General features: G+C 49.6%; 7 protein-coding genes across 7 annotated transcripts; 5 read left to right on the top strand and 2 right to left on the bottom strand.

Annotated features, from left to right (window-relative positions):
• Positions 1-253: 253 nt before the first annotated feature.
• Positions 254-1,378, top strand: HO133_010034 (uncharacterized protein; the record flags this gene model as incomplete). Its single annotated transcript, XM_037300890.1, has 3 exons — positions 254-319; positions 366-1,164; positions 1,236-1,378. 3 exons carry the CDS (start codon positions 254-256, stop codon positions 1,376-1,378), a joined length of 1,008 nt encoding a protein of 335 aa, XP_037153707.1.
• A 292-nt stretch (positions 1,379-1,670) lies between these two features.
• Positions 1,671-2,538, bottom strand: HO133_010035 (uncharacterized protein; the record flags this gene model as incomplete). Its single annotated transcript, XM_037300891.1, has 3 exons — positions 1,671-1,837; positions 1,988-2,373; positions 2,444-2,538. The coding sequence occupies 3 exons, from the start codon at positions 2,536-2,538 to the stop codon at positions 1,671-1,673; spliced, it is 648 nt and encodes a 215-aa protein (XP_037153708.1).
• A 494-nt stretch (positions 2,539-3,032) lies between these two features.
• Positions 3,033-7,316, top strand: HO133_010036 (uncharacterized protein; the record flags this gene model as incomplete). The annotated part of the gene is made up of 4 exons (XM_037300892.1): positions 3,033-3,336; positions 3,385-5,963; positions 6,017-6,646; positions 6,705-7,316. 4 exons carry the CDS (start codon positions 3,033-3,035, stop codon positions 7,314-7,316), a joined length of 4,125 nt encoding a protein of 1,374 aa, XP_037153709.1.
• A 1,901-nt stretch (positions 7,317-9,217) lies between these two features.
• Positions 9,218-10,450, bottom strand: HO133_010037 (uncharacterized protein; the record flags this gene model as incomplete). Its single annotated transcript, XM_037300893.1, has 5 exons — positions 9,218-9,418; positions 9,475-9,815; positions 9,875-9,882; positions 10,034-10,356; positions 10,406-10,450. The coding sequence occupies 5 exons, from the start codon at positions 10,448-10,450 to the stop codon at positions 9,218-9,220; spliced, it is 918 nt and encodes a 305-aa protein (XP_037153710.1).
• A 1,110-nt stretch (positions 10,451-11,560) lies between these two features.
• Positions 11,561-13,880, top strand: HO133_010038 (uncharacterized protein; the record flags this gene model as incomplete). Its single annotated transcript, XM_037300894.1, has 3 exons — positions 11,561-11,614; positions 11,694-11,864; positions 11,916-13,880. The coding sequence occupies 3 exons, from the start codon at positions 11,561-11,563 to the stop codon at positions 13,878-13,880; spliced, it is 2,190 nt and encodes a 729-aa protein (XP_037153711.1).
• Positions 13,881-16,414: 2,534 nt separating this feature from the next.
• On the top strand, positions 16,415-18,398 carry HO133_010039 (uncharacterized protein; the record flags this gene model as incomplete). The annotated part of the gene is made up of 3 exons (XM_037300895.1): positions 16,415-16,442; positions 16,497-16,793; positions 16,858-18,398. The coding sequence occupies 3 exons, from the start codon at positions 16,415-16,417 to the stop codon at positions 18,396-18,398; spliced, it is 1,866 nt and encodes a 621-aa protein (XP_037153712.1).
• Positions 18,399-19,249: 851 nt separating this feature from the next.
• HO133_010040 (uncharacterized protein) lies at positions 19,250-23,441 on the top strand (the record flags this gene model as incomplete). The annotated part of the gene is made up of 13 exons (XM_037300896.1): positions 19,250-19,511; positions 19,785-19,822; positions 19,878-20,210; positions 20,366-20,438; positions 20,586-20,675; positions 20,824-20,943; positions 21,006-21,024; positions 21,176-21,466; positions 21,514-21,922; positions 22,350-22,378; positions 22,435-23,077; positions 23,141-23,312; positions 23,386-23,441. The coding sequence occupies 13 exons, from the start codon at positions 19,250-19,252 to the stop codon at positions 23,439-23,441; spliced, it is 2,535 nt and encodes an 844-aa protein (XP_037153713.1).
• Positions 23,442-24,433: the final 992 nt, after the last annotated feature.

The raw sequence follows: 24,433 nt of genomic DNA on the forward strand, positions 1-24,433 counted from the left end.
CGGTGGTCCGAATCGCCCAAGTATTGTGATAGAAGAGCAGCGAAAAGAAATTTCACGTCCGCAAAGCTTGGTCACTCAATGATTGCCGGATTCGCTCGGTTTCAAAATCTCAATTGTCCCGTTCTTCTAAATTGCTAGTTTGTCAAGGCGACCAAATTAAAGCTCTCTGTGTCAGATCAATAAGAAGATATATATCCGCCTTCTCTTTGGAATTCGAGCCCGGGATTCTCACATAGTCTGGGAACTGAGCTCCATGGCGTCACTCCATGAGATTCGTATTACCGGTGACGATTTAGGCCTCTTCGACCTTCCTAACGAGGTCCGTATCCTACTATTTTCACCTTCCGCGCGCTAACGCTTCAAAGATTTTGATCCATATGTTGGATCTACTCCCCACGCAGTCGCTGCTTCAGACCAGATCCGTCTGCCACCGCTTCCAAAACCTGATCATTCGCATTGTCCATGGGCGGCTGTTGCGCGCAGCAACACTCACTGATCGAAAGCTGATTCTCGAATGCTATCACCCGTCAGCGCAGTACACTGAGCCATACTTATACTGCGATTATCTTGGCACCCCTGGGCTCAGTGATGAGATTGAAGGCCAGGGCCCGATATACGAGGTTGCAGACGATCAAGCAGCCAAGCAAGGTACACTTGGGAGGCTGTATTCCCACTTTCGGCCCACTCGAAAAGATCCAGAACCAAAGATCCACCGTCCGCATCCAGCTGGCGATGTACCAGGCTCTAGAACAAGTGAGGTAGCAAATCGAATCAGAGAACCTTTTGAAAGAAACACTGTGACGCAAAATGTCAGTTTAGAGGCCCATGAGCTTTTCATGCAGCTCCGCTTTCTCGTAGCTGTGGTTCAGACCGGCCCGCGACGGGGCTTTTTCCTCAGCGTTGAAAACATCATAGATAAAACCCAGCGGATATTCAGGAACTGGCTCGCTGAGAAGGCCAAAGCCACAGAAAAGCACATGACAGGCGCCTCCGACAGCGTTGCGAACGAGCTTGGCCGTGAAGCCGATAACATGCTGTGGGTCGATCAAGACAAGAAAGTTGGGTTGAGAGTGCGGGTCGAAGAGAGGAAAGGGCGAAAAGATTCACCAATATTGGTTTACAAAGATGAGGATCAAGCGATCAGCTACTCCCTGGAATTAGAAGGTAAGTCGCCCTGCCTAGCATTCAAAGGGAATGCAGTGTGCAAATCAAGTGCTAATGCTGATTATCTGCAGAATTGATTGTTAGTACCACACATCTAATGCTCGCCGTGGAAAAGCAGTTGCTCGCGACAGGAGGAGAAGGAAACGGCCAGGCCATGGTCTTTGGGAACTTCGCAATACCGAACGCACAGGAGACCCCCGGAGATACGGTTTGATCGAGATTGGGGGAAATATACATATTGCGTAGAGCCCTATTGATAGTAGCATTCACATTCTGAAGAGCCTACGAAATACAGCAACCCGTTATCGGGCAGCCTTCGGGCACGAAGGCCGCGCGTAACACGGAATACTTTGCTGACCAAGTGCTAATTCCTGTGTCCTATCGCTGGAATCCGGATGTACTTGAAGTCAATTCCCTGGAAAGTAGCCACATTTGGACTCGTATGCGCAAAGTGGCAAGCTTGTAAGATATTGATTGGGCGCTGTCGTGGTCTTGGTCAGGTCTTTCTACTCCAAGAGCACACTGCTGGAGACGTTGACTTTTACTTCGTCACCCTCATGCAATCTGTTGATATAGGCCGGACTCTGAATCTTAGAGCTCTCTCTGATGTCTCCCCGTAATGGTGACAAAGTGATCTGGATTTCAGCGATCATAGAGTGCAGTTCTGTAAGACCTAGATCACTTTTGAAATTTTTCATAACATGCCTGAATGATTTCCAAGTCAGAATGTCAAATCTGGGTCGTCCGTTTACTTCTGAGACAAGTCTCGCAACTCACTGTGCAGAGTAAATCTGGAAGAAACAGCTCGGAGAATGTAACTCACCCTTGACCAGTTTTGCGACAACCTGCTTATCGACCGTTTGGTTCTCTAAGGTACCACCAGGTCCCACCATGGATTTCATGACACTTCCCTGATTCACAGTCTTCTCCTCCGATCTCAGTCTGCCAATGACATCCTGTATGGCTCTTATGATATCCTCTTCTCCCATTGAATCATTGTCACCGATGTACGCCTCTAGTACCGCGATCTGCGCAACCTCTCGCTCTTTGAGGTCATCCCGCTTCGCACTTTGGAACTCCTCTACAGCAGCTTCGGAGCTCTTGACGCGTTTTCGTAATATCTTTAGCATTTGGGCATCTGTAGTAACAGGTGTTGATGTCTTGGCAGCATTCGTGATATCTGATATTAGACCTCGAAGGACGTCTAGTCTGTTTCCCTCTGAGCGTAAGTGGTTTCCCCTTAAAGAAGTCAGGCGGATGTGCACCGTTCACCACGCACCGAGAGCTGTCTTTCGCTTTCATGGCAGCCTTCATATCACTTCGGACCTTGACAAGCAATGAAGGAGTTGTAGCGGGACCACTAGTAGTAGTCATTGAGTAGGGACATCGCAATAATAGTCGCGTGAGCCGCACATTACACCGCCAAAGCGACATTCTATGAGCACAAATACAAGTCCGACAGCCGATTCAGCTGGCTTCAAAGGCGCAAATTCTTCAGGAGCAGACTTTGGCGTGGTAAGTTATAGGAGGGGGAGCCCGTACTCTCAGCAATCCATTATTGCTATGAGTGAGCATTGCTGCTTTTGTTCCGGGACGACATCTGGTACCTGACTAACAAAGTTTGACCGAGGTTCCGCCCTTGCTGCTTGTCACTTTCGAGATATGTTTTTGATGCGTGTTGATTGCGGTGAAGAACGCATAAACCAACGCGTTTTACAACATTTCCTTCCTTTATCCTTGTCTTTCTTTCTTACTCTGGTGATTGATGGCACTAGAAAGAAACAACAGATGACGCATCACGCTGGTGAAGAGCTTGCGAACAATTTCTCAAAGCGGGAGCAGCTCCGTACTCGAAAAAGGCCTGAAGCATGTTTGCGATGCCCCAGACACCACAAAGACCTTTACCAGGTGCATATATTCAAACGCCAGCCCATGGCCTCGCCAATAAGGCTGGCCAACTCTATCAGCCGAATCTTCGGCCGAACACCATCACATCACAAAATGCATCCCAAGGTCAAAGCCAGGCGCTCACCCAGCAAAAGCAACAGACCGGACAGGTAGCCGGAACCTCGTCTGCAGAGGATCTTAAGCCAATCGCACGGGCAGCGAGGACCATCAATGAAACCCTCGACCAAGAATCGCGGTACCCTGAGCTCGACAGCTACGTTAGCCGTAAGTAGCCAATTCCCCTTTGCCTCGCATTCGCTCACACCTTCGCAGAAGGACCTTCTTCGGACTATGACATCCTCTCACAGCCAGCATGGGCGCCTTTCCAGAGAGCCAAGAGCTACAGCATACCCGATTCAATCTTAGCACAATGCAACAATGCAAAGATGTCCACCATGATGGGCTTGTTCGCAGATCTGAACCATGCCTGGATTGCAATCGATAACTCGCTCTACCTCTGGGACTACACACATCCGGACCCTGATTTGATCGGCTTTGAAGAGCAGCAGCAACAGATCACAGCAGTGCGCCTTGTGACCCCACGGGCTGGCGTCTTTGTTTCTACAATATCACGAATGCTGGTTGTTGCCACCTCGAGTGAGATCATACTCGTTGGTCTGGCCTCGCAAGATGCACCCGGTGGTGGCAAGTCTGTCAGCCTCTTTTCAACACGATTGTCAATATCCATCAAAGGCCTGACCATCAATCTCATCGAAGGATCAGCGGCCTCTGGAAGGATTTTCTTCTCGGAGAGTACAAGCGATGATGTATACGAGCTCACCTATCAGCAGGAAGAGAAGTGGTTCCAGAATCGTTGCACTAAGATCAACCATACCGGCAAAGGTGTCTCAGCTTTTAACCCTGGGCCAATATTCGGCTTCGGGCAAAAAACGCAACAAGAACGCCTCGTCAATCTGACTGTAGACGATACAAGGAGTCTACTATACACCCTTTCGTCGCGGTCAACAATCAGAGTCTTTCATATGAGACCCAACAATGGGCTTGTACTCATGATTACCAAGACGTTGGCTGCGATACTTAATGATATTGGACACATGCCTAATCTGACAACGGATCTACTTTCTCCAAATATCACGATAACATCGGTCGACACTATCTCGTCCAGAGAGGCTGTGAGGCTGCATTTGATGGCGACCACGTCCACAGGTTGTCGAATCTTTCTGAGTGCCACATCAGGCGGCTCCTATAATACATACAATATATCGGCGATCAAATCTTCAGATGCGCCAACTAGTATGCAGGTACAGCACGTCAAGTTTCCACCAACAGATCCTAAAGGACCGTCACCACGTCAGCAAAATGCAAGACAAATGGTGCCCTATGGCAATAGTCAAGGACCAAATACGAATTCCAGAGCTTTGACTGGAACTCGTCGGGCTGTCAGATATGCACCTGGCTATTTTTTTTGCTTTGTACCGAAGGACGCTCAGGGAACCTCGGATTCCCTATTCATCTCTGCGCCCGATGCTGGGCGAGTTGCGCGTCAGCGTGAAAACACAAGCATGGCCAAATACCCTGAATTTGGCATCTGGCCGGATCTAGGCAGTCGCGCCGAAGATATTGGTCTGGCTTCGGATCCCTTCTCTGCTACTACATCACCAGCTGGCTTTGGCAACGAGCTTGCGGTCCAGTACGACGAGCCTGTGTCCGAAATCGCCATCTTGACCAACACTGGAGTCCATACTTACAGAAGACGGAGACTGGTAGACATGCTTGCATCTGCCCTGCAAGTCGGAGGTGGAGATGAAGGTCTTGATGGGGACATCAAAAAGTTTCTTCGCTTGTATGGTGCTGGTGAAACTGCATCAACTGCATTGGCAGTTGCGTGTGGGCAAGGTTTGTACGTTACCTCTGAGTCTCGGATTGCTCGAGTCACCGATCCAAAAGTGCTGGAGTACGCTCGAAAGGCGTTCATTGAGCACGGCGGAAAACCGCATATCAATGAAAACCAAGTGATGGATCACCCAACACCAGCAATCGATACCGTACGTCCGTCGCCGCGCCATGAAGGCGTAGCGCTATACGTTGCAAGGTTAGTGCGCTCGATCTGGAAGGCTACTATAGTGAAGGAAAGCGTATCACCCATGAGCGGTCTGATGGTGTTTCCCACCATGAGTATGGCTAAAGTACAAAGCATCTCACAAGACCTGATCGCATTGAAAGAATTCTTGGGATCTAATAAGAATCTTATTGAGGGGTTGGCGGGACCTGAAGCACTAGGTCTTGCATCGACCAAACAAGACGAGATTTCACTCCAAGCGGAGCATCGGGCGTTGCATTCTTTGGTCGTGCTGATAGACAACATCATTGAGGGCATTGCCTTTGTACAAGTCTTGTTCGACGAGCAGATTGCGGAGATCATGGCCTCACTCCCAGCCGAGATAAGAAAACAGGTTCAGGATCTGACCTACGAAGGCCTGTTCTCCACTGCCAATGGTAAGGAGCTTGCTAAAGAGTTGGTCAAGGCTATCGTGAACCGCAACATCGCCAATGGTTCGAATGTCGAAACTGTCGCGGAGGCTTTGAGAAGACGATGTGGCAGCTTTTGCAGTGCTGATGATGTTATCATCTTCAAGGCGCAGGAGTTGTTGAAAAGATCATCTGAGACTGGTGGCGAGTCAGAATCAGGACGAAACCTGTTGAATGAGAGCTTGAGACTATTCAAGCAGGTTGCTGGCAGCCTACCCATGGACCGATTACAGTGGGCGGTGGAAAGCTTCATAACGTTGCAATTCTATGCCGGTGCTATCCAGCTAGCTCTTGACGTAGCTCAGGAATCCGATCGGGGAAATCGAGCATTGGCGTGGATCCAGGACGGCCGCCCAGATCAGGTAGGTCTCACTGAACTGAATTGCAGATGCGAAAAGTTGCTCATTAGGAATAGGATCAGCGAGCGGCCGCGTTCGATGCTCGGAAAAGATGCTACAACTTGATCCATCAAGTCACTACCAAGTTCGATGAAGCTTCGACCCAAGGACCGAGCATGATTGACGGTCAATACACCTTAGCTGCCAAGCGCAGAGCAGAAGCCTATGATGTCATCAACACTTCCAATGATGAAGCATTTCAAACAGATCTCTATGATTGGTACCTGTCACAAGAGCGGACGGACCGGTTACTTGATATCCAATCTCCATATATAGTGACTTACCTGGAACGGAAATCATCAGACAACATTGAACACGCTGACTTGCTGTGGAAATACCACAGTCAGAGAGGCCAAAACCACGAAGCAGCTGTCGTTCAGCTGATGCTAGCGAGGAGTGATTTTAGACTCTCGCTGGATCGGCGAATCGAGTATTTGGGCAGAGCAAAAGCCAATGCATCTACTACATCGCCCGGCATTGCTAGACATGCACGCTATCAACTCCTGCGGGATGTCTCTGATTTATTGGACGTGGCTAACATCCAGAGTGACCTGCTTCAACGGCTTAAAGGCGACGAAAGAATCCCTGCTGATCGTCGGCCTGCAGTCATCAATGATCTCGATGGTGCCCTGGTCCCTTTCGATGTGGTAAGAAGCTCTTTGACTCTTTTCCTAATTGAAAACCTTTTGATTAATCATTCGACAGCTGTACAATGGGTATGCGGACCAAGCCGGTTACTTTGACCTTTGTCTCCTGATTTATCAAGCCGCCGACCACCGCAATCCCGCCGACATTAGAGCCACATGGCAGAACCTGCTCGATCGGACACACGAGGATATAATGACACGTGGTACGCCTCAACCATACGAGGTAGTTATCGAGAAAGTCCAGAGTCTTGCGAAGCGCCTGAACCTCTCGGAGACGATGTTCCCCATCGCCGATGTTGTTCCCATACTCGAGAAGTATGCCTTCGAATTTCAGAATGGTGTTGGTCCCAGGACATGGCCCATGGATACCCTAATCGGCGTTGGTGTACCTTTTGAGTCGCTATTTACGGTGTTGGAAGGCATGTTTTACAACGACGAAGCGCCTTTCCAAGGCAGAAACCGGCGCTATATTGCCAATGATATCATGTATGTCGCTGGGCTATGGTTTCAAGACAGTAGCCGGGGAGCGGGAAAGATACTGGGAGAAGAGGGCAATGCTGCTGCGATCACTCAGACGCTGATGATGTTGCAGCAGAGCGGCTTGCTAGACGAGAAAGCTCTGGATGAGTGTCGGGCCCTGAGGGCGAGGATTGAGCATATGTTGAGATGATGCATTAACGTTCTTCTGGTGTTGCTATTGTAGTTGAGGGTTGTAACAAAAGCCTGCGGCGTCTCTTGGGTATTGTCACATCCTCACATCAAAAGAGAAAGGTCGTTTAAAGGTTGATACCAAGAATCTTTGCATCGAGCTGAGGAAAGGCTTCTATAGTCATGTCATACATAGCCTTGGAATTTACGGATTCTCATAGACAATTTAAGGATGTATTGCGGGCCTCGAGCAATACAGCTCTTTCGACCAGCTCTCTCCTCTGTAGCAAATAGAAGATAATACGTTGATCATTTGATCGAAGAAAGCTTTCCACTCAAGACCGGCTTGCGGATAACGGTAGATCTTACCCTGGCCCTGACTGCAACTGTCTCATTGTCCTGCCGAAACCACTTCTCTTGTTCGCGACGACCACCATAACAATTGCCTCAATCCTTCAAACGATCAACTATACACCCCAGAGCGATGGCTCCATCAGCATGGCATCGTAGGCTCGACCTTGTCTATCTAGCATTCTTCATCATTCACGTCCCTATCATGTTCGGTGAGTTCCAGTGTACCATCCCAGGACTCTTCGTCGACGTTCCATCAAACCTCTACCATGGGCTCATGCCGGATCAAGTGAAAGATTCTCTCTATACATGATCCGTGCATGTCTCACTCTGCTGCTTCCTGACTGCCAGCCTTCATGTTGTAACAAGTACCTAAAGCAGTGGATCTGTACCCTCTCTACCCACTTTCTCTACGGCCTCCGTTCCTGGCCGACCTACGCTCGTGGTACATCGCCACGTACAAAGACCGTTTCTTCACGGAGCAGCAGCCGGCTTGGTTCTGGATGTTCACCGTGATGGAGGCTGGTTGGCACGTACCGATTGGCTTGACTTCTATCAAACCTCTTTGGAAAGGCGATCGTACGTCAGTTCCTTTTCGTTCATGTTTTGGCTTCTAGTCTGGAGTGTAAATTTCGGCCAAGTTTCATTGAATTCTTTTTGCAGAGCCATAGTGGATGAATCCTGATTCCTCGTATTTGGGTGAAATTTGTGAAATTTATTATGTCGATTATAACAACTTTCCCCAATTTTTTGTTTGGACAGCTTTCTTCAATAGCTTTGAAGTTGCTACTACTACCTCCTTTTTTACGTCCCCTCATGCCAGTAACACTATTCCTCTAATGCCGTTCATGCTTTGTGTATTTGTATACACAACTAATATCGGTCTTCTCACCGTCTTGCGGTTCTTCCTGGCAGCCTAGAATCCGCCATTAACGGCATAAATCAGACTCCCCAATGCTCCATCTCCGTCTCCTGCTCTTCGCCTTCCAAACGGCCCTCACAACCGCCGTCTGTGTCGTCGAATACACCTCGTGGCCCGAGCTTTCCGCTGCCGAAAAGTCGAGCCTTGGCGGACTTTACATCCCTTATCTAATTTTCTGTGAGTCAAAGCCTTGATATTTCCTATATTTCTCTTCCTGGGCAAACGGAAGTGGAAAGGCAGAGGGTCTGGATTTTAAAGGCTCTTGCTGATACGGGTTTACCAGCTCTGGTGATGTTTGCCGACATGTATGGAAGGGTCAAAGCACGATTGATGGCTACTGGAGAATCCTCGCACAAGTCGAATTCTTCATGACGATGGCTGCGTTGATTGGAATAGCTTAAATAGCAAGAGTGTCAACGTTGTGAGGGCAGAATGCTTGAAATTAGCGAGAGACCCAAGGACCTTGGTGCCGATGTTCCCACTTCCAGGCATGCCTTCTAAAGCCACTGGAAGTAAAACAGATTAATGAAATGCTTCCGGGCGTGAAGCTGAAAGAAGACTGGCCCTAAAAGGCACGCTTGAGTTTCAACAGAGCTGTTAATTTCTTTAGGATTATAGGATTCTTATTCTCTTGCCATCATATGCCAGGCTCAATTCTCGAACTTTAGTCCTGCTTCTTGCCGTACAGCACCATAAATTCCCGCAATGTCGCCTTTTGATCCCATGTGCTTCTGCACATCAGCAAGATGGCCGTCAGCAACCTCTACATCCTTCATCTTTGTGCCAGACGCTTCTGCAAGATTTAAAGCATGTTTGGCGTCTTTGCGTGCCAAATCAACCCCGAACAAGGGCTAGAGTCATTCAGTCAGTCTGCTATTTCATGGATCAAGCCTTGGTTGAAACATACCTCGTCCCGCTTGTAATAATCGCCTGCCAGCAACCTTCCCGAGTAGGCAGTATATGGACCGGGAAACATAGTCTCAATAAAATGATGTAAATTGTCGTTGCCAAGCCCGCTCCTTTCCGCCAGGGTGTGCCCCTCAGATAGTGTCTCTACCATGTTGAGAATGAAAGTGTTGCCTATGATCTTCAGCAGTGTGGCCTTCCCCTGCGGCTGGTCACTGAAATCGATATTGGCCCGACCCATGACACCTTTGCAGTAGGGCTTCACTCTCTCGACTGCGGACGCGGGACCAGCAAGGACGCAGACGAGTTGCCCATTGTCGGCCATTGCTGGTGCACCAAAAACTATTCAAGTGGCGCGTTAATGAATGACAAAGAGGTTAGACAAGCCTCTGACGTCGTACCTGGGCATCTACACCATTTTGGAATCAGCGCTCCTCTTCCAAGATGGACTCTTGAGTCTGAAAATTGAGGAGCAAGGACAGGTGTCTCGCTCCTCAGACACCTTCTGGGACTCTGAAAAGGATTTGAAGTGGAAGCGATGAGTCAGAAGGGGTGCTTACGCCACCAGTTCCGCCCCTTGGTCGTGTATACTCTTGGCTAACAGATTTGTAGTATCAGGGTGAACTGTAGAGCAGTCCACGAAGAGCTTGCCTTTGACGTTACCCTTTATCGCGGTTGCAATTGTATCTTTGATAGCAGCATCGTCGCCCAGGCACGTGAAAATGATGTCTGCTCTGGACACGGCTTCTTCTAGGCCTGATGCAATCGTCGATTTCCCAGAAGGCAATGTTGCGTTCAGATCGGTGGCTCGCTTTTGTGTGCGGTTGAAAATAATAAGTGGCTTGTCGAGGTCGCCCTTCTCCACCAAATTCTTACACATACCCTTGCCTTGGGTGAGCAAAGCTCTGACGTACGAGGTATAGGGGACTAACCCGACCCATGTTTCCGAGACCAATCCATGTTAATTGAGGCGGCATCTTGATCAGAGCTTATATGAATACCGAGAGGTGCAGAGTCGGAAGTAAAAAGTGATGGAGAGTGATGGTGAAGTGAAGGGTTAGGGCCAGTTCGGTAACCACATATTTTGAAAATAACCCCTACTTATTTTTACTAAATAACGCCACCTCTTGGCAAATGAAAATATGGCTTAAAAATGACACTAATTTATATTCAAAATATGTAAAATATATATACGGTTCCGTTCGGTAACCCTGTTTCTGAGGCTGAGTCAGAAACGTCGCAAAAAATTGAGAAAATCATCTTCTCCATCAGTGACCATTGAATTTCTATAATTCCACGTCATTATGGCGGGAGACACCTGCTGCTACTGCTGCACAGGCTTTGACTATCATTGATATTTCTATTGCCCCCGTCATTGCCATTAATGTCCCTGCTGGTGTCCCTGTTGGTGTCCCTGCTGGTGTCCCTGTTGGTGTCCCTACTGGTGGGGTTAGGGTTAGGGTAACCCTAATACCTATATGTATATTGGTCATGGATGTCCATTATTTTAGCGTGCTTAGCCTTATTTTGCCAAAAAACAAGGCTCGAGGCTTGTTTTCAGATATTTTGAAAATATATTCTGAAAATATGATAACCGAACGATACCCTGTATATATATGACGCTAAGTTGAAAATAAGTAGGGGTTATTTTCAAAATATGTGGTTACCGAACTGGCCCTAAACGTCTACTGTCAGGCCCCACAGTAGAATTACTCGTAAAGGTCGGAATATTCTGACATGTGAAGACGCTTGAGGCCCAGTATCAACGAGTGTCTGCGAAGACGAATCATCCCAGCTATTCACTTTCTATAACTTGGACAGCGAAGGAAGACAAACCAGAGGATGCTGCTGTAAGAGATTCCAGGTCGACTCACGCAACTCGAGCGATGGGAGAGATAATCCACAAACCCTAAGCGTCTCGGGTGCGTATCTTAATGGCTTGGCATTGCCAAGATTTCGATCTCTTTGTTCCGCTCCGACGCACTTCTGCACCTTCAATTCGCTCCCTATAAGCCCGCCGCGGCCAAAATCCCTATGCACCATACTTATTGTACCATTGATATACCTTATCCCACCAAGGATGAGACATGAAAGCTTGCGCTAGGGGCTTGCAAAAGAGCAAGACCTTGCAGTATTGTACTGTAAGCTGCTCTTGAGCCTGCACTACCATTGAGCTGTCGTAGCGCAGCACCGACATAGTTTACTGATTTACGTTCGTAGTATCGACCGGGCGGGCCCCTGTATTCAAGTATCAGGCACCCAAAACGGCGATTAACGTCGACATCAGGACCCATAACAGCATCTGGGAAACTAGAGGCCGTGCAAGCGAAGTATACGACTGATTTGACGGAAGAAGCAAGTAAACGCAAGCACGGAGACAACGTCGATCAGGTACGACTGTTGTCTTCTGGTCCTTATGCTATCCAGCTAATTTATTGCCAGGAACTCTTCTTGGACGTTCTTGGCTCTACGGCCACGAAACGCGAAGCAAAGGCTTACCTCTCGCGTTTCAGTCCCACAAAGACTGCTTCTCAGCAAAGGACGCAGCCTCCACCAAAACAGAGAGATGTGGGAGTCAACCTTGGGAGTCTATTTGTCCCAATCAGAGCCGTTGACGAGAAGGCAGTGTTTTCGCAAACAGCATCTCAAACTCCTTTTCGAAGCCAAGCTCCCGAGTCCCTCCATATTGCACTCCTGAAGATTCGAGCACCGCAATTGATTGACAATGTTACTTTACGGGGAGTTGGACATACGTTATCGCAAATTGCGAGGTTGGGCATGAGCCCTGTTGTGGTTGTGGATCACGAGGATGGGCAAAGAAGGAAGCCTCTGGATGCGGCTAAAATGGCTATTTACCAGGCGGACCGCATTGTTGAGGCAATTGGTGCATATGGAGGTCAAGGTGCACGACGACTAGATGGCGTCATTGATATATCATCGGTCGACGAGCAGCTCCTGCCCTCTGTGAGGATTAGTGGTGAAGTCCAGGTCGTCCACCGAGATCTGCTGATGGCACCACTTCGAAGAGGGATGATACCAGTCATTGCGCCTGTTGGGTTCAACTCGAATACGCAAAAGGTGGAACCTGTCGCAGCCAACGAGCTTGTTTTGGCACTGACTCGAGAATTTGCTGGCATTCGGAGTAGGCCGTTGGCCGAATTAGATACCCAGAAAGTGGTCGAGGAAATCCTGACGTTACAGAGGCAGATTTCTTTGGATCGTATTATTATTCTGGACCCGCTTGGTGGTATACCTGCGACAGAGCGAAGTCACGGCTCTCACGTTTTCATCAACCTTGAGCAGGAGTTTGGTGCGATCAGAAGGGACCTGCTAGTCGCCGGAAATGAACCACCCCAGGATTCTGAGAGCGTAGAGTCTGTTATGACAAAGGAAGATCCCTCCGGCGCTTTCACACTGAGCAACCCATTCTCCAGGTTGCTAGCGGACGAGGCTGCCAGAGCAACAAGCGGAGGCCAAGAGCAAGCAAGAACCTTAGAGGATGATCTCAATCGATTCAATATGCAAATGCACGTCAAAAATCTAGATTTGCTCAAGGACTCCCTTGCGATCTTACCGCCTACTTCTTCTGCATTTCTAACAACCCCTTATGCCGTCGCTAACTCTCAAAGCCGTCCACCACTGGCCAGCCAGGGCCCTAGAGTAAGAACTCGAAGACAACGCAATCCGCTCATTCATAACTTGTTGACCGATAAGCCTGTCTATTCCTCTTCTCTGCCCCTGGATCGTTCTCCAAATCCAGCATCACAGGCGCTATATCCCGCCATCACTTCATCTCCCGCTACTTTTTGCAAGCGTGGCATGCCCATCAGTATTATTCCAGATCCTCTCGAGCAGCCTTGGGCCCCTCCGTCCCTGTCAAACACCTGTATCGATCTTTCGGATCCGCGTATTGACCTCCCTCGCCTCATCCATCTAATCGAGGACTCCTTTAGTCGAAAGCTCGACGTCATCCACTACCTCTCGCGCATCCAAGGCCGTATAGCTGGTATTATAGTTGCTGGCGAATATGAAGGCGGTGCCATATTGACCTGGGAAACACCACCTAGCTTCCCTACTGACGATCCCAATCATATAGTGCCATATCTCGACAAGTTCGCTGTACTCAAACGTTCTCAAGGCGCCGGCGGCGTGGCTGATGTAGTGTTCAAGGCCATGGTGCGCGAATGTTTCCCGAACGGCGTTTGCTGGCGCAGTCGGATAGATAACCCAGTAAATAAGTGGTACTTTGAACGCGCGAAGGGGACATGGAAAATGCCTGGAACGAATTGGGCCATGTTTTGGACGACCGAGGGAGTGGAGAGGGGGGATAAGATATTCTTGGATTACGAAGGGGTGTGCAAGGCTGTCATGCCAAGTTGGGCAGATAAAAAGGCGGTGGTAGATTAAAAAGAATCTAGACGCACTTTCTTATTTACAAGTACACCGCTACCTGATATCTTGAACACCTACCTCTATGCAATTATGACTTTGCTGAAGATCTTAGGTGACATGAAGTTGTCAATCCCTCGAAACCTTTTCACTCTTCACCGTCTTCTTGTAAAGGTACAGTCTTACCCAGGTTGATTATAAGGTATACTGCACAGACCCCTATCGCGCCGGCTGGCAAGCGTTTCCGTTTTATATCCATAGCAACACTGTAAAGTAATCCTTGCTCTTCAAGGCTCGAACCTTTTCCGGAAACGCTTACCCACCGGTGCGATACGGGGTCTGTAGACGTAGGCTAATTGGAGATAGCATGAGGTGCTCAGCAGGCAATGAGAGGCAAAGGAGATGACATAGCAGAGCTGGAGCTCACGAGATGAAGAAGCAATTTCGAACAAGAGAGAAAGATAGGAGAAAACTGACAGAGGTGACTTCTCAAAAGTCGGCCGCTTGGAGGCCAGGAGGAGTGGAGAGCATCATCGCACTCGCTAGAAGTATCTGGACCGTTGTAGCCCAAAGGAGATATGCGTAGGACATTCGCACTTCTTCTCGCTCGTACATTTTGACCGACTTGGCTTTTCTCGGGCTGGAAAATAACACTTTCTGCAGCCAAGATCCAGCCAGTTGTGTTTATGCCAGGTTAGCACGTTCTTGGCTCGTTGTCAAAGCATGCTCAGGTTGGCTCGATACTGGATCCGTACACTAGGTATGGTGGTAGTGTAAAGACTGACTAGGAGCTCGTGGATCAGAGAGGATTCGGATAGTCTGGTGTCAGGCTACCAAAGCAAGGTGGTTATTGGTTTCCGATGACCGAAGAAGGGCAATTTCTCCGGTATCAATGCTGAGGAGACTGAAAACAAACCAAAAAGAGATGGAGGGAGGGAGGGATGGAGGGAGGGAGGGAGGGAGATATAGAGAGGGAAGGTGAGAATGTGGAATGGTTGAAGGGGGGAAGGTGACTTGGTCGTGGTTTTATGATCGTCGATGTGAAGGTTCGGTAAATGCTCCCCGGAGCTGCACTGCTGCAGCCACAGGGCGCCCAGACGTCATCAGAATTAACGTTGGCCACTCAGATGGCGCCAATTTAACTGGGAAGAGTTCCAGACATTCGCAGACCTCAGCCTCTTTTTCCCTTGGACGATTATTAAATTTTGTAAGGCAGGTATCTACAGACTACCTACAGTGTACTGGATCTATCTTTTACGTATCGCTTTCTCGCCTTTCTTTCTCAAATTAAGTACCGACTCTTTCTTCCCCATCGCGGCCATATCATTATATCTCTTTCGATGCAGGAAACGGAGGAAGAAAGATCAGGTACAAGTACCGAGTCCAACTTTGCTACCTTCGTCATCATTTTGTTGCAAGGGAAACGGTCGCTGCGGCTAGCAGTCTAGAGTACCTATTCCATCGTAGAGTAGAAAAGTAGTACGGAAGTACATAGTAGTAGTACTGGTACCTCCTTCTCCTCCTCCTCCAGTCCAGCTGAGAAATTCCTTGAGGCGGCTCGTGCGTTCCTTCCGTGCATCAGCGTCCGCTCGACCAGTAAAACGGTTGTAATCCATACTTCTATTCAACCACCAAAATTTCAACTTCCACATCCAGATTTCTTCCTTCGCACCCTACCTACCTCCACTCATCCTACTTGCTGCGAGGACACTCCTGCAACAACTCCAATCCTTCATCTCTCGGATTCCCTCGCCTTTCCTTTGCACTTGTTCGTATTCCCCACATATTCTCTCAACGCCACCCAAGATATATTGACCACCACGTCCTCAGAAATACCACTGAAGCTACCATCTCCTTCCAGCTCAACCGATCCCTCCCCTTTACCGGATTGTCTTGACTGTGTCAGTCCAATGGGATCTGAGCGTGGACTGTATTCCACTGCAGCACTCTTAGTCACTATCGGAAGCAGACAGGAATAAAAAGGGAATACACCACGGAGTCCTTACGCCTGTTGACGAAAACGCTGGTATAATCCTAAGCGCCGGCTGCTCCATCCGTTCTTACCTCTTCTTCCCGATTTGCTATCCGTTCACGACATCCGAGACATTGATACCACCAAATTTTTCTGGGAATCTAACCCAAGAGTTGGGACCATCGTCAATCCGGGGCATACGAGGCTTTGTATCCAGGAGAAAGATTCCGAAGAGCCGGGCAAGGAGATAGCATCAGAGCCCGGCCTTGTCCGTCTTTGCATCTCGGGTTTCGTCCGCGTTTTAATTGCAGCAGCTGTGCGAAGCCGTTGCGGTCAAGCTGCAGCTGTGCGGTGTGCTAGCCTATTGTTGCATTCCGCAAACTTACCCGCTGTGAGACATTCTGGGGGCTGGGTGGTTTCCAGATTACGCGTACCTGCAAAAGGAGCGCTTTCCCGGACTGAATATACCTTTCGTCGCCAGAACTACCACCTCAAGACAGATATCTGACATTGGAAGACAAGCTTTCTAAACCAGATCAACCCCCGTCCTAGAGCTTTCATCTATCGCCACAAGTCCGTCATGGAGACCACATTCATCTCAATACATGGTAAGTACAGCGTTCGATACGAGGTCCGCATTCTGGCTAATCCTACCTGATTAGATCTGTCCCTCGACGCTCGATTGCTCTACGTCTCATCCTCAATCGAAGATATTCTAGGATACACACCGCAAGAAGTAATTGGGAAGTCGTGTTGGGACTATTTTCATCCAGATGAGATCCCATTCGCCCGAGCTGTACATGGCCGAGGTATTAAGATGGACAAGGCTGCCGCGCTCAACTATTGCCAGATCAAGAACAGGGATGGCCGATGGGTAGGTTGCGAATGTGTCTTCACAATTGTACATGATGTTCTCGTGGGGTGTACCAGTGTCTACCGAAGAGGCACGAAAAGTGATAGTAAGTGTGGTCAGAATTGAACACTACTATTGTTGGAACTACACGGTTGCTGACTACTGCATAGAGCGAGCTAGAGAAGCTCCAGTCATACGTCGGCTGTTTTCATCTTCACCACGAGATCCTCGATACCATATGCTTTCATATATTTCTCACAAGTTTTCCAAGGAAACGCGAACTCTTACTCATGAACCTAGGGCGGCTTTGTTTCTCAACAGATTTTCTCGCACTCTAACCATAATGTATGCCACCAATGGTTTGGCCGACATTGTCGGCATCCCTGCCCAAGAACTCAACGGCAGAAGCTTCTACTACTGCATCCAAGAGAACTGCCTGCGAGAGGCAGTCAAATGCCTGGAAAGTGCGAAAGCCAATGACTCTATCGCCTACCTCCGCTTCTGGTTTCGCGATCCACGTCAGGACGATCAGGTGGATCATGATGAACATATGAGCGACGGTCACAGTAGCGGTGATGATGATGACGGCGGTGTAAACCTCTCCGAACTCATGGATCATGACGGGAGTGAGAACGCTGTTGCTAGCGACTCATCCCACTCGATGAGATCATCTGTTGAGCGGGATCAGGATCGTTCACGGGACGGGTATTCAATGGATATCAATTCCCGGTCGTCATCTGGCAACAGCACCGACTTGGACGGAAACTCTAATGATGCCATTTTCGATCAACCGGCCGGCGGCCAAACACGGACCTCGTCTGTCTCCACCACGGATGAACGGATGTCGCCCGGGGCGTCACCCTTCATGCCAGACGCCTCTCACATCGAACTTGAAGCAGTGGTCTCTTGCACGTCTGACGGCCTCGTGGTCGTTCTTCGCCGGGCTAGACCTTCCATTCCCCATCTTTCCCAGTCGACGTCAGACGCCGCAAATCATTCATACGCGAACGGCTTCTTCGCGTCTCCGTGGGCCACTGACCCCATTTTACCAAACATGGGGGACAGGCCGTCCCAAAATCTACCCAATTTTTTGCAGCCCTCGCCAGTTGCCCCAAAGCGCCCAACGGCCGCACGTGGTGGGACTGCCGCGACGCATGGACCAGCCACAGAGGACTTCATGAACTCGATCCGTGAGGTTGCTGTTTTTGCTTGGGCTCTCACTGGTATCAACGGGTCGCTGGCACAATATACAAAGGGAACGCCAACTGGCGAGTCCCAGCCACCTGACGGATTACCCGTGTGGGAACCTCCTTCTAACGCAGGGGCTGAGGCCGAGCGACGGGATGGATATTTTGATAATGGCCAAAATTATAAGAACGTCCATGGTGACTGGCAAGGTCAGAAGGCTGAGAACACCCAAGGCTACCAGCATCAAAGCCAGAGTAGTGGCGGATTCAGCCACAGCAGCAGTGGTTTTTCACAAGGCTCTGGCAATCCGACACAAGCGACCGACTATAACCAAGCTTTGCACGCCAACGGCTACGACGATGTCATGCAGAACAAGGCCAATAATACTTTTGTGCCCAGCAATTGCCACATTGAGCCTATGCACACTAATGACTACAACGATTCTATGCAGATCAAAGGCTACGACAACCTTGTGCATATCAATGGGTCACAACAAACCTACGCAAGACCACGGTTACAATGATCCGATGCAGATGAACGAGCACCATGATGCCATGCGAACCATGACCCGAACAATGCTGCACACACCATTGACGCATCAATCCGAGCTTGGGAGGGTTGGGGAGCAGTAGGAAATTTGATTTGGAAAGTGGACTAACATGCGAAGGAGGAGTTCGGTTATAGGATAGCACCGTGTGTACAAACATCCGGGAGAGTCGGAGCGGCGCCATCATAGCGCGGCGGCTGATACGAGTCTCGCAGAGTGGCCATGGTATTGGATTTATCATGAAGTTCGAGCTGGAAATCTTGAAAGGCCTGTTTGGGAAACACAGGGATTGAGTGGATGGTGCTTGATGAAGTGACAGATGAGGCGACATGGCGCTAGATAATGAGGTTGTAGAAGTAGAGTACATTGTCTCCAAACGCAGCGGTGCTTCGCTCTAGGCTCACTCAGGTTTGCACGAAGGAACCCGAGATACACTTATTTACACTGAGAATTTATGAGCCTGAGTAAGTGAACGACTTATGTCTATCTTGCTGCCGTTTTGCAGTATTGCATTGGTACCATTTCGAATTTGAGTATTCTTGCTCAGCTCATCGGCTAGGAGGGTAAATATGAAAGCAAAGTAAGGTAGGGCAGGGGGTTTGAAAGGCGGCTGCACCAGGCGGGACGAAGCGCTGGGAGCCAGTGCCAAGTGCCAAGTGCCGCAAATTTGATGACGATGATCTCCACACTAAGCACTGTAGTGGAAAATATCAATCGCGCGCCAGCAAATACTTGGACTTCTACTTTACTCATCACTCACTGATCAATCGCACTCCCTTACCTACGCTACCTTACTACACCAAATCCGCATTGTTTCAATATCTTGAATGGCGCAAAGAAAGGGTGGAGAAGCAGACTCGTACTACAACCAAGTGCCTGGCGGCCAAAGCAACGGTGGTGACGGGCAATATGCAACCCCTCCTCCCATGCAATATCCTCCTCAAGCAGCAAACAATGCATACCAAAGCAACTCCAACCCCAAATATCAGCAGCCTCCACCCAATTATGGTCAGAACTTCCAAAACTCCGGTTCCCCATCAATGGCAGCAGGCGATGGGAAGCAAACGTTTGATCAGGTTTTCAAGCTGGGTACGTGATTTCGGACTGATTCCTCTCTATTCGGCGCTTTGGTCTGGATCATGAGTCTTGTTTTGGCGGGGAAGAAAGGCTTTTCCCCCAGCTATGCTTCTGAGACTGGTCTTACGATTCCAGTGCGTGCCAGGAGATGGGCTTCGTTTCCTTGTTCCTTTTCCAGATCTGTCTAAAAAATGGCTATCATACCCTTCTCATACGTCCTAAACTTATATTATGAGTGGAAATATTTTCTTGAGATGGGCATGCTGACTCCGAAATTATCATCAGACAAACCCAAGTACAATGACGTTTGGGCCGGAATACTCGTGCGTCCAGTCTTGTTATGGTTGTAGACCACTTCGCACTCACTGATTCATTCAGCTCATTTTGACTTTCCTCGGCTTCGCTGCCGTCTCTGGCATCTCTCTGCAGGGATATTCCGCAAACAAGGGCCTTAGTGGAGGTGGCATCTACGACGCTGGCAACAACTTCTCCCTAAACACCAATACCATCGTCCTATTCGTTTTTGTCCTCGCCGTCGCTTTGGTTCTGTCCTGGACATACTTCACCCTTGCCCGTGCATTCACGAAGCAGTTCATCTGGATTACTGGTATCTTAAACATCCTCTTCGGCATTGGCACTGCCATCTACTACTTTGTGCGACACTACTACTCCGCTGCAGTAGTTTTTGCTGTCTTTGGTATCTTCAGCATTGTATGTACATCTCAGAGCTTATTCTTCCTATTGCGGACGACTCTCTGAGCTGCGAGATTATCTTGGGGGTACAGAGCTCTTAATACCTCTCTGAGTTGTCTTGTTGCTCGGACTTCTGCCGCGAAGAAGGAATGCTCACTCCGATATCTTCATAGGTATGCTTCGTCACGTGGATCCCGAGAATTCCTTTTAGTGTGGTCATGCTTCAGCAGACAATGGATGTCGCCAGTACGTATTTTCGGAGCCCATATTTCCCCTTTTGGAGCAAGTCTTGAACCTTGAGACACGTCTCGGGAGCCTTTACTCTCAATACATGATCCAAGGCTCAATGTACCTCCTCGAGTAGGCAATACTGACTGCGGAATTCTAATATAGAGTCTTTCGGGCATGTCTTCCTCGTCAGCGCTATTGGCGGTATAGCTTCGGTTGCTTTTGGTGCCTGGTTTTCTCTCACTTTAGTCTCTGGTAGGTGATCATGCGGTATTACATTCCCAGCCCATGCCGCCATTTCATTTTCAAGGCGTAAGCTGAGAATTAAAAGCCCATCCTGTTGCCGGATCTTATCTTCTACTCCAATCACTGTCTCAAAAGAGCAAAGGCTGACCCTGAAAAGTGTACGTGAAATATGAACCTTCCGGTGGAGGGTCAAACCCTGCTTGTGCCAGTGGAAGCAGTGCAGGTGGTTGCTCATCAGCCAAAGTGATTGGCTTGATCGTTTTTATAACCTTCGCCGGTACGCACCTTATAAGCTATCCATTTGCCTCAAAGAAGGCTTACTGACTCCCAGATGCGCAGGATACTGGATCACTGAGTGGTAAGACTTACCCAGCCCCAAAAATTCCCGTCAATGGAATGTTTTCATGAGCGCCGAGAGATGTCCTGGGCGTCTCAAACAATCCAGACACATATCTCATGATTCCATCTCCCGGCTTAAAGAGAAGTTACTGACTCTTTAATTCTATTAGGCTTAAGAATACGATCCACTCCATCGTCGCCGGTATCTATGGCAGCTGGTTCTTCTGTGCTGGGAAGCCAGGAGGGATGCCAAGTGGTGCGACAAGGGGTGCAGCCAAGAGGGCTTTTACATACTCTTTTGGCAGTATCAGCTTTGGATCACTGGTCGTGGCTCTCATTAATATGGTGCGCCAGGCAGTCAGCATAGCCCAGCAGCAGGAGGCTCAGGGAGGGAATATGGCCGCCTCGATCGCGTTTTGTTGCCTCGGATGTATTATTGGATTGATTGATTGGGCTGTTCAGTAAGAAACTCTTGTACCATTTGCGAAGACCCCTACTGACCATTCAGATTCATCAATCGCTATGCATTCATACATATCGCCCTTTACGGCAAAGCCTACATCCCCGCCGCTAAAGACACCTGGACCATGATGAAGAACCGTGGAATCGATGCTTTGATCAATGATTGCTTAATTGGACCGGTCCTGACAATGGGATCTACGTTCGTGGCTTACACTTGTGCCCTTCTCGCGTATCTATACCTGGAGTTCACTAAGCCGGGTTATAACGACGGCGGAACCTTCACACCAGTGGTAATGGCTTTCTCATTCTTGATAGGACTACAGGTCTGTCAGATTTTTATGACGCCCATTGGAAGTGGCGTGGATACAATCTTCGTGGCTGCGGCATGGGATCCAGACGTTTTGATGAGGGATCACCCCGACTTGTACCAGAGGATGGTCAGGGTCTACCCGAAGGTGCAGCAGATGATCCATGCCTGAGAGGCGGAGCAGCGAGGTTTTGGATAGTGGCTCTTTTCCCGCGATGACCTTTTCTTAAAACACTCTTAATTCTCGTCACGGACCGGCGCTTCATTGAATAGACAGATACCCGAGCATGCGTACACAGCGAGGTATGGGAGGAGGACACTGCCGACGCAGAGACAAAGCAACGTTCATAGAAAACCCTTTTATAATCGATTGGAAAGACTCGCGACTTATGCTCTTACCCAATGCTTAAATTTTCAGAGCATTAATATGTACCATCACTCATACCACTGAAGACAAGCCGTTTCTTACCTTAGAATCCCTCTCGATCTGGCTAGCGTACATTCGCCACACCAAGAGATATCAAAATTCCGCCCATGAATGTATGTTGTTCCTCACTCAACAAGTACACGTACAGTCCACCATAAAAATGTCTAAAATCGCTAAGTATATCATCTCCTTACCACTGTTGCTTATCAGGGGCCTTTCTGACATGCTACCAGCCGTCCAGACTGGGCCGACGATGTCGAAAATGACCTTGACGATCCCGCAACCCTACCTCCGCAAACCGTAACCACGAACAAGGACGGTACCAAGACGGTCATTTCCTACCGGTTCAACGACGACGGCAAACGGGTCAAAACCACTCGCCGCATACGCACCACCATTGTCAAAGAATTCGTCAACCCCCGCGTCGCCGAGCGCAAAGGCTGGGCGAAGTTTGGGCTCGAAAAAGGCCATGCCGCCGGACCGAGCTTCGACACCACAAGCGTGGGCGAGAACATTATATTCCGACCGAGCGTGACGTGGAAGAGAGACGGGAAAGAGGAGAAGAAAGTGGGGGATGACCCGAAGGAGAAGCTGAAGAACATGAAAGTCAAGTGCAGGATCTGTGACGGGGAGCACTTCACAGCCAGGTGTCCGTTCAAGGACACGATGGCGCCGATGGGAGAGGACGGAGCCGGTGCCGCGGGCGGGGCGGGTGCCGATGGGGACGAGGATGGGCCGCCGAAGGAGGGCGGTCTGGGTACTGGGGGAGGGGGTTACGTGCCGCCGCACCTCAGGAAAGGAGGAGCCGCCGGTGCCGGCGAGAGGATGGGAGGGAAGTACGAGAGGGACGACCTGGCTACGTTGAGGGTGACCAATGTGCGCCGGTCCCGGGATCCGTCGTTTCCTCGGCTTTACGCTGACGTTCGAATGTGTCTACAGGTTTCCGAGTTCGCAGAAGAGAACGATCTGCGGGAGATATTCGAACGCTTCGGCCGAGTCACGCGTGTGTTCCTCGCCAAGGACAGGGATACGAACAGAGCGAAAGGGTTCGCCTTCATCAGCTTCCAAGAGCGGACCGACGCTGCAAAGGCTTGTGAGAAGATCGATGGCTGTAAGTGCTGCCTCGTGCCAAACATTCCGCAAACGGCAAACATCGTTCGAGGCTTTCTGACATTGCTGTGCAGATGGCTATGGACACTTGATCCTTCGGGTCGAATTTGCAAAGCGAGCTGCTAACTAGAGCTACGGGCCGGTGTGCACGGACACGAGATAATGCATTGCTCGCTGTAATCAATGAGACGACCCTGCCGATGTCGGTCTGGCTGCTCCTTCTGATTTCTCCATCTGCCTCTCATGCTTTCTTCCCCTCGTGAACTTTCCTCCCGATCCCTACGAATGATTCCGGCCGACGTGGACGTGGACAAATGCTCACGTCCATTCTCGGCCCCGCCGAGCTTCCGTCGGAGGCTCAGAATGAGGTGAGAAGGACCATGAGATAGGTGAGCCCTACGGCCCTCCTATATACGCATCAACAACAAAGGACCGGCTAGCTGCTGCTGCAAAAATGGTTCCCAACACCATCGAGTGGCTCCTAACCACCCCTTCCATATATGCGATGCCACCAGGCCTTGTCTTTGTCCATGTCCGCGTCCCCTTTACCTGCCCGTGCCCTGATTATTTTTCTGTCTTCTGGATCCTTGATCCGACTGCCTTTTGCTCTTGGTTTGTTGTCCATGATCTGTTGTGCGCGATCTGTGCTTGATCCCTGCTATCGATCCCCCATCGCTTGCTATGAGATCGTGATGCCTACATGCTGAGTAGGGCTTTGTATCCTCGTCCAGTCGTGCGTTCATTGCTGCGATTGACTGTGCGTGCGTACTATAATAGGGCCTTGGCTTGTCCGGTTGCGCTTCCGTTGCCCACTGAATTTGTGTGTGTGCTTGTGTGTGTGTGTGCCTACGGGGGTCGAGATGTTGGAGTACCTTCGCTGAACGACTGTATGTGCCTATGGCGTCAGGCTTTTCGTTACCGTCGGGGCCTTTCCTCCCGATTGTGCCTACCTCGTGCTTGGGCTTTGTACCTACGAGAGTAGGGCTTTCGGTTGTCGGTGGGGGCTTTCTCGCCTTGAATGTGTTCGTGGGCCTACGCCGTGGTAGGGCTTTCGGCGAAATGTTCTCCATCTTCCCTGGCCGAAATCCTGCACTGTACCCTCCTGAAACCTAGTCCTTGATC

The sequence above is a fragment of the Letharia lupina genome (assembly GCF_014066315.1).
Source record: "Letharia lupina isolate WasteWater1 chromosome Unknown contig_8, whole genome shotgun sequence".
NCBI lineage: Eukaryota > Fungi > Ascomycota > Lecanoromycetes > Lecanorales > Parmeliaceae > Letharia > Letharia lupina.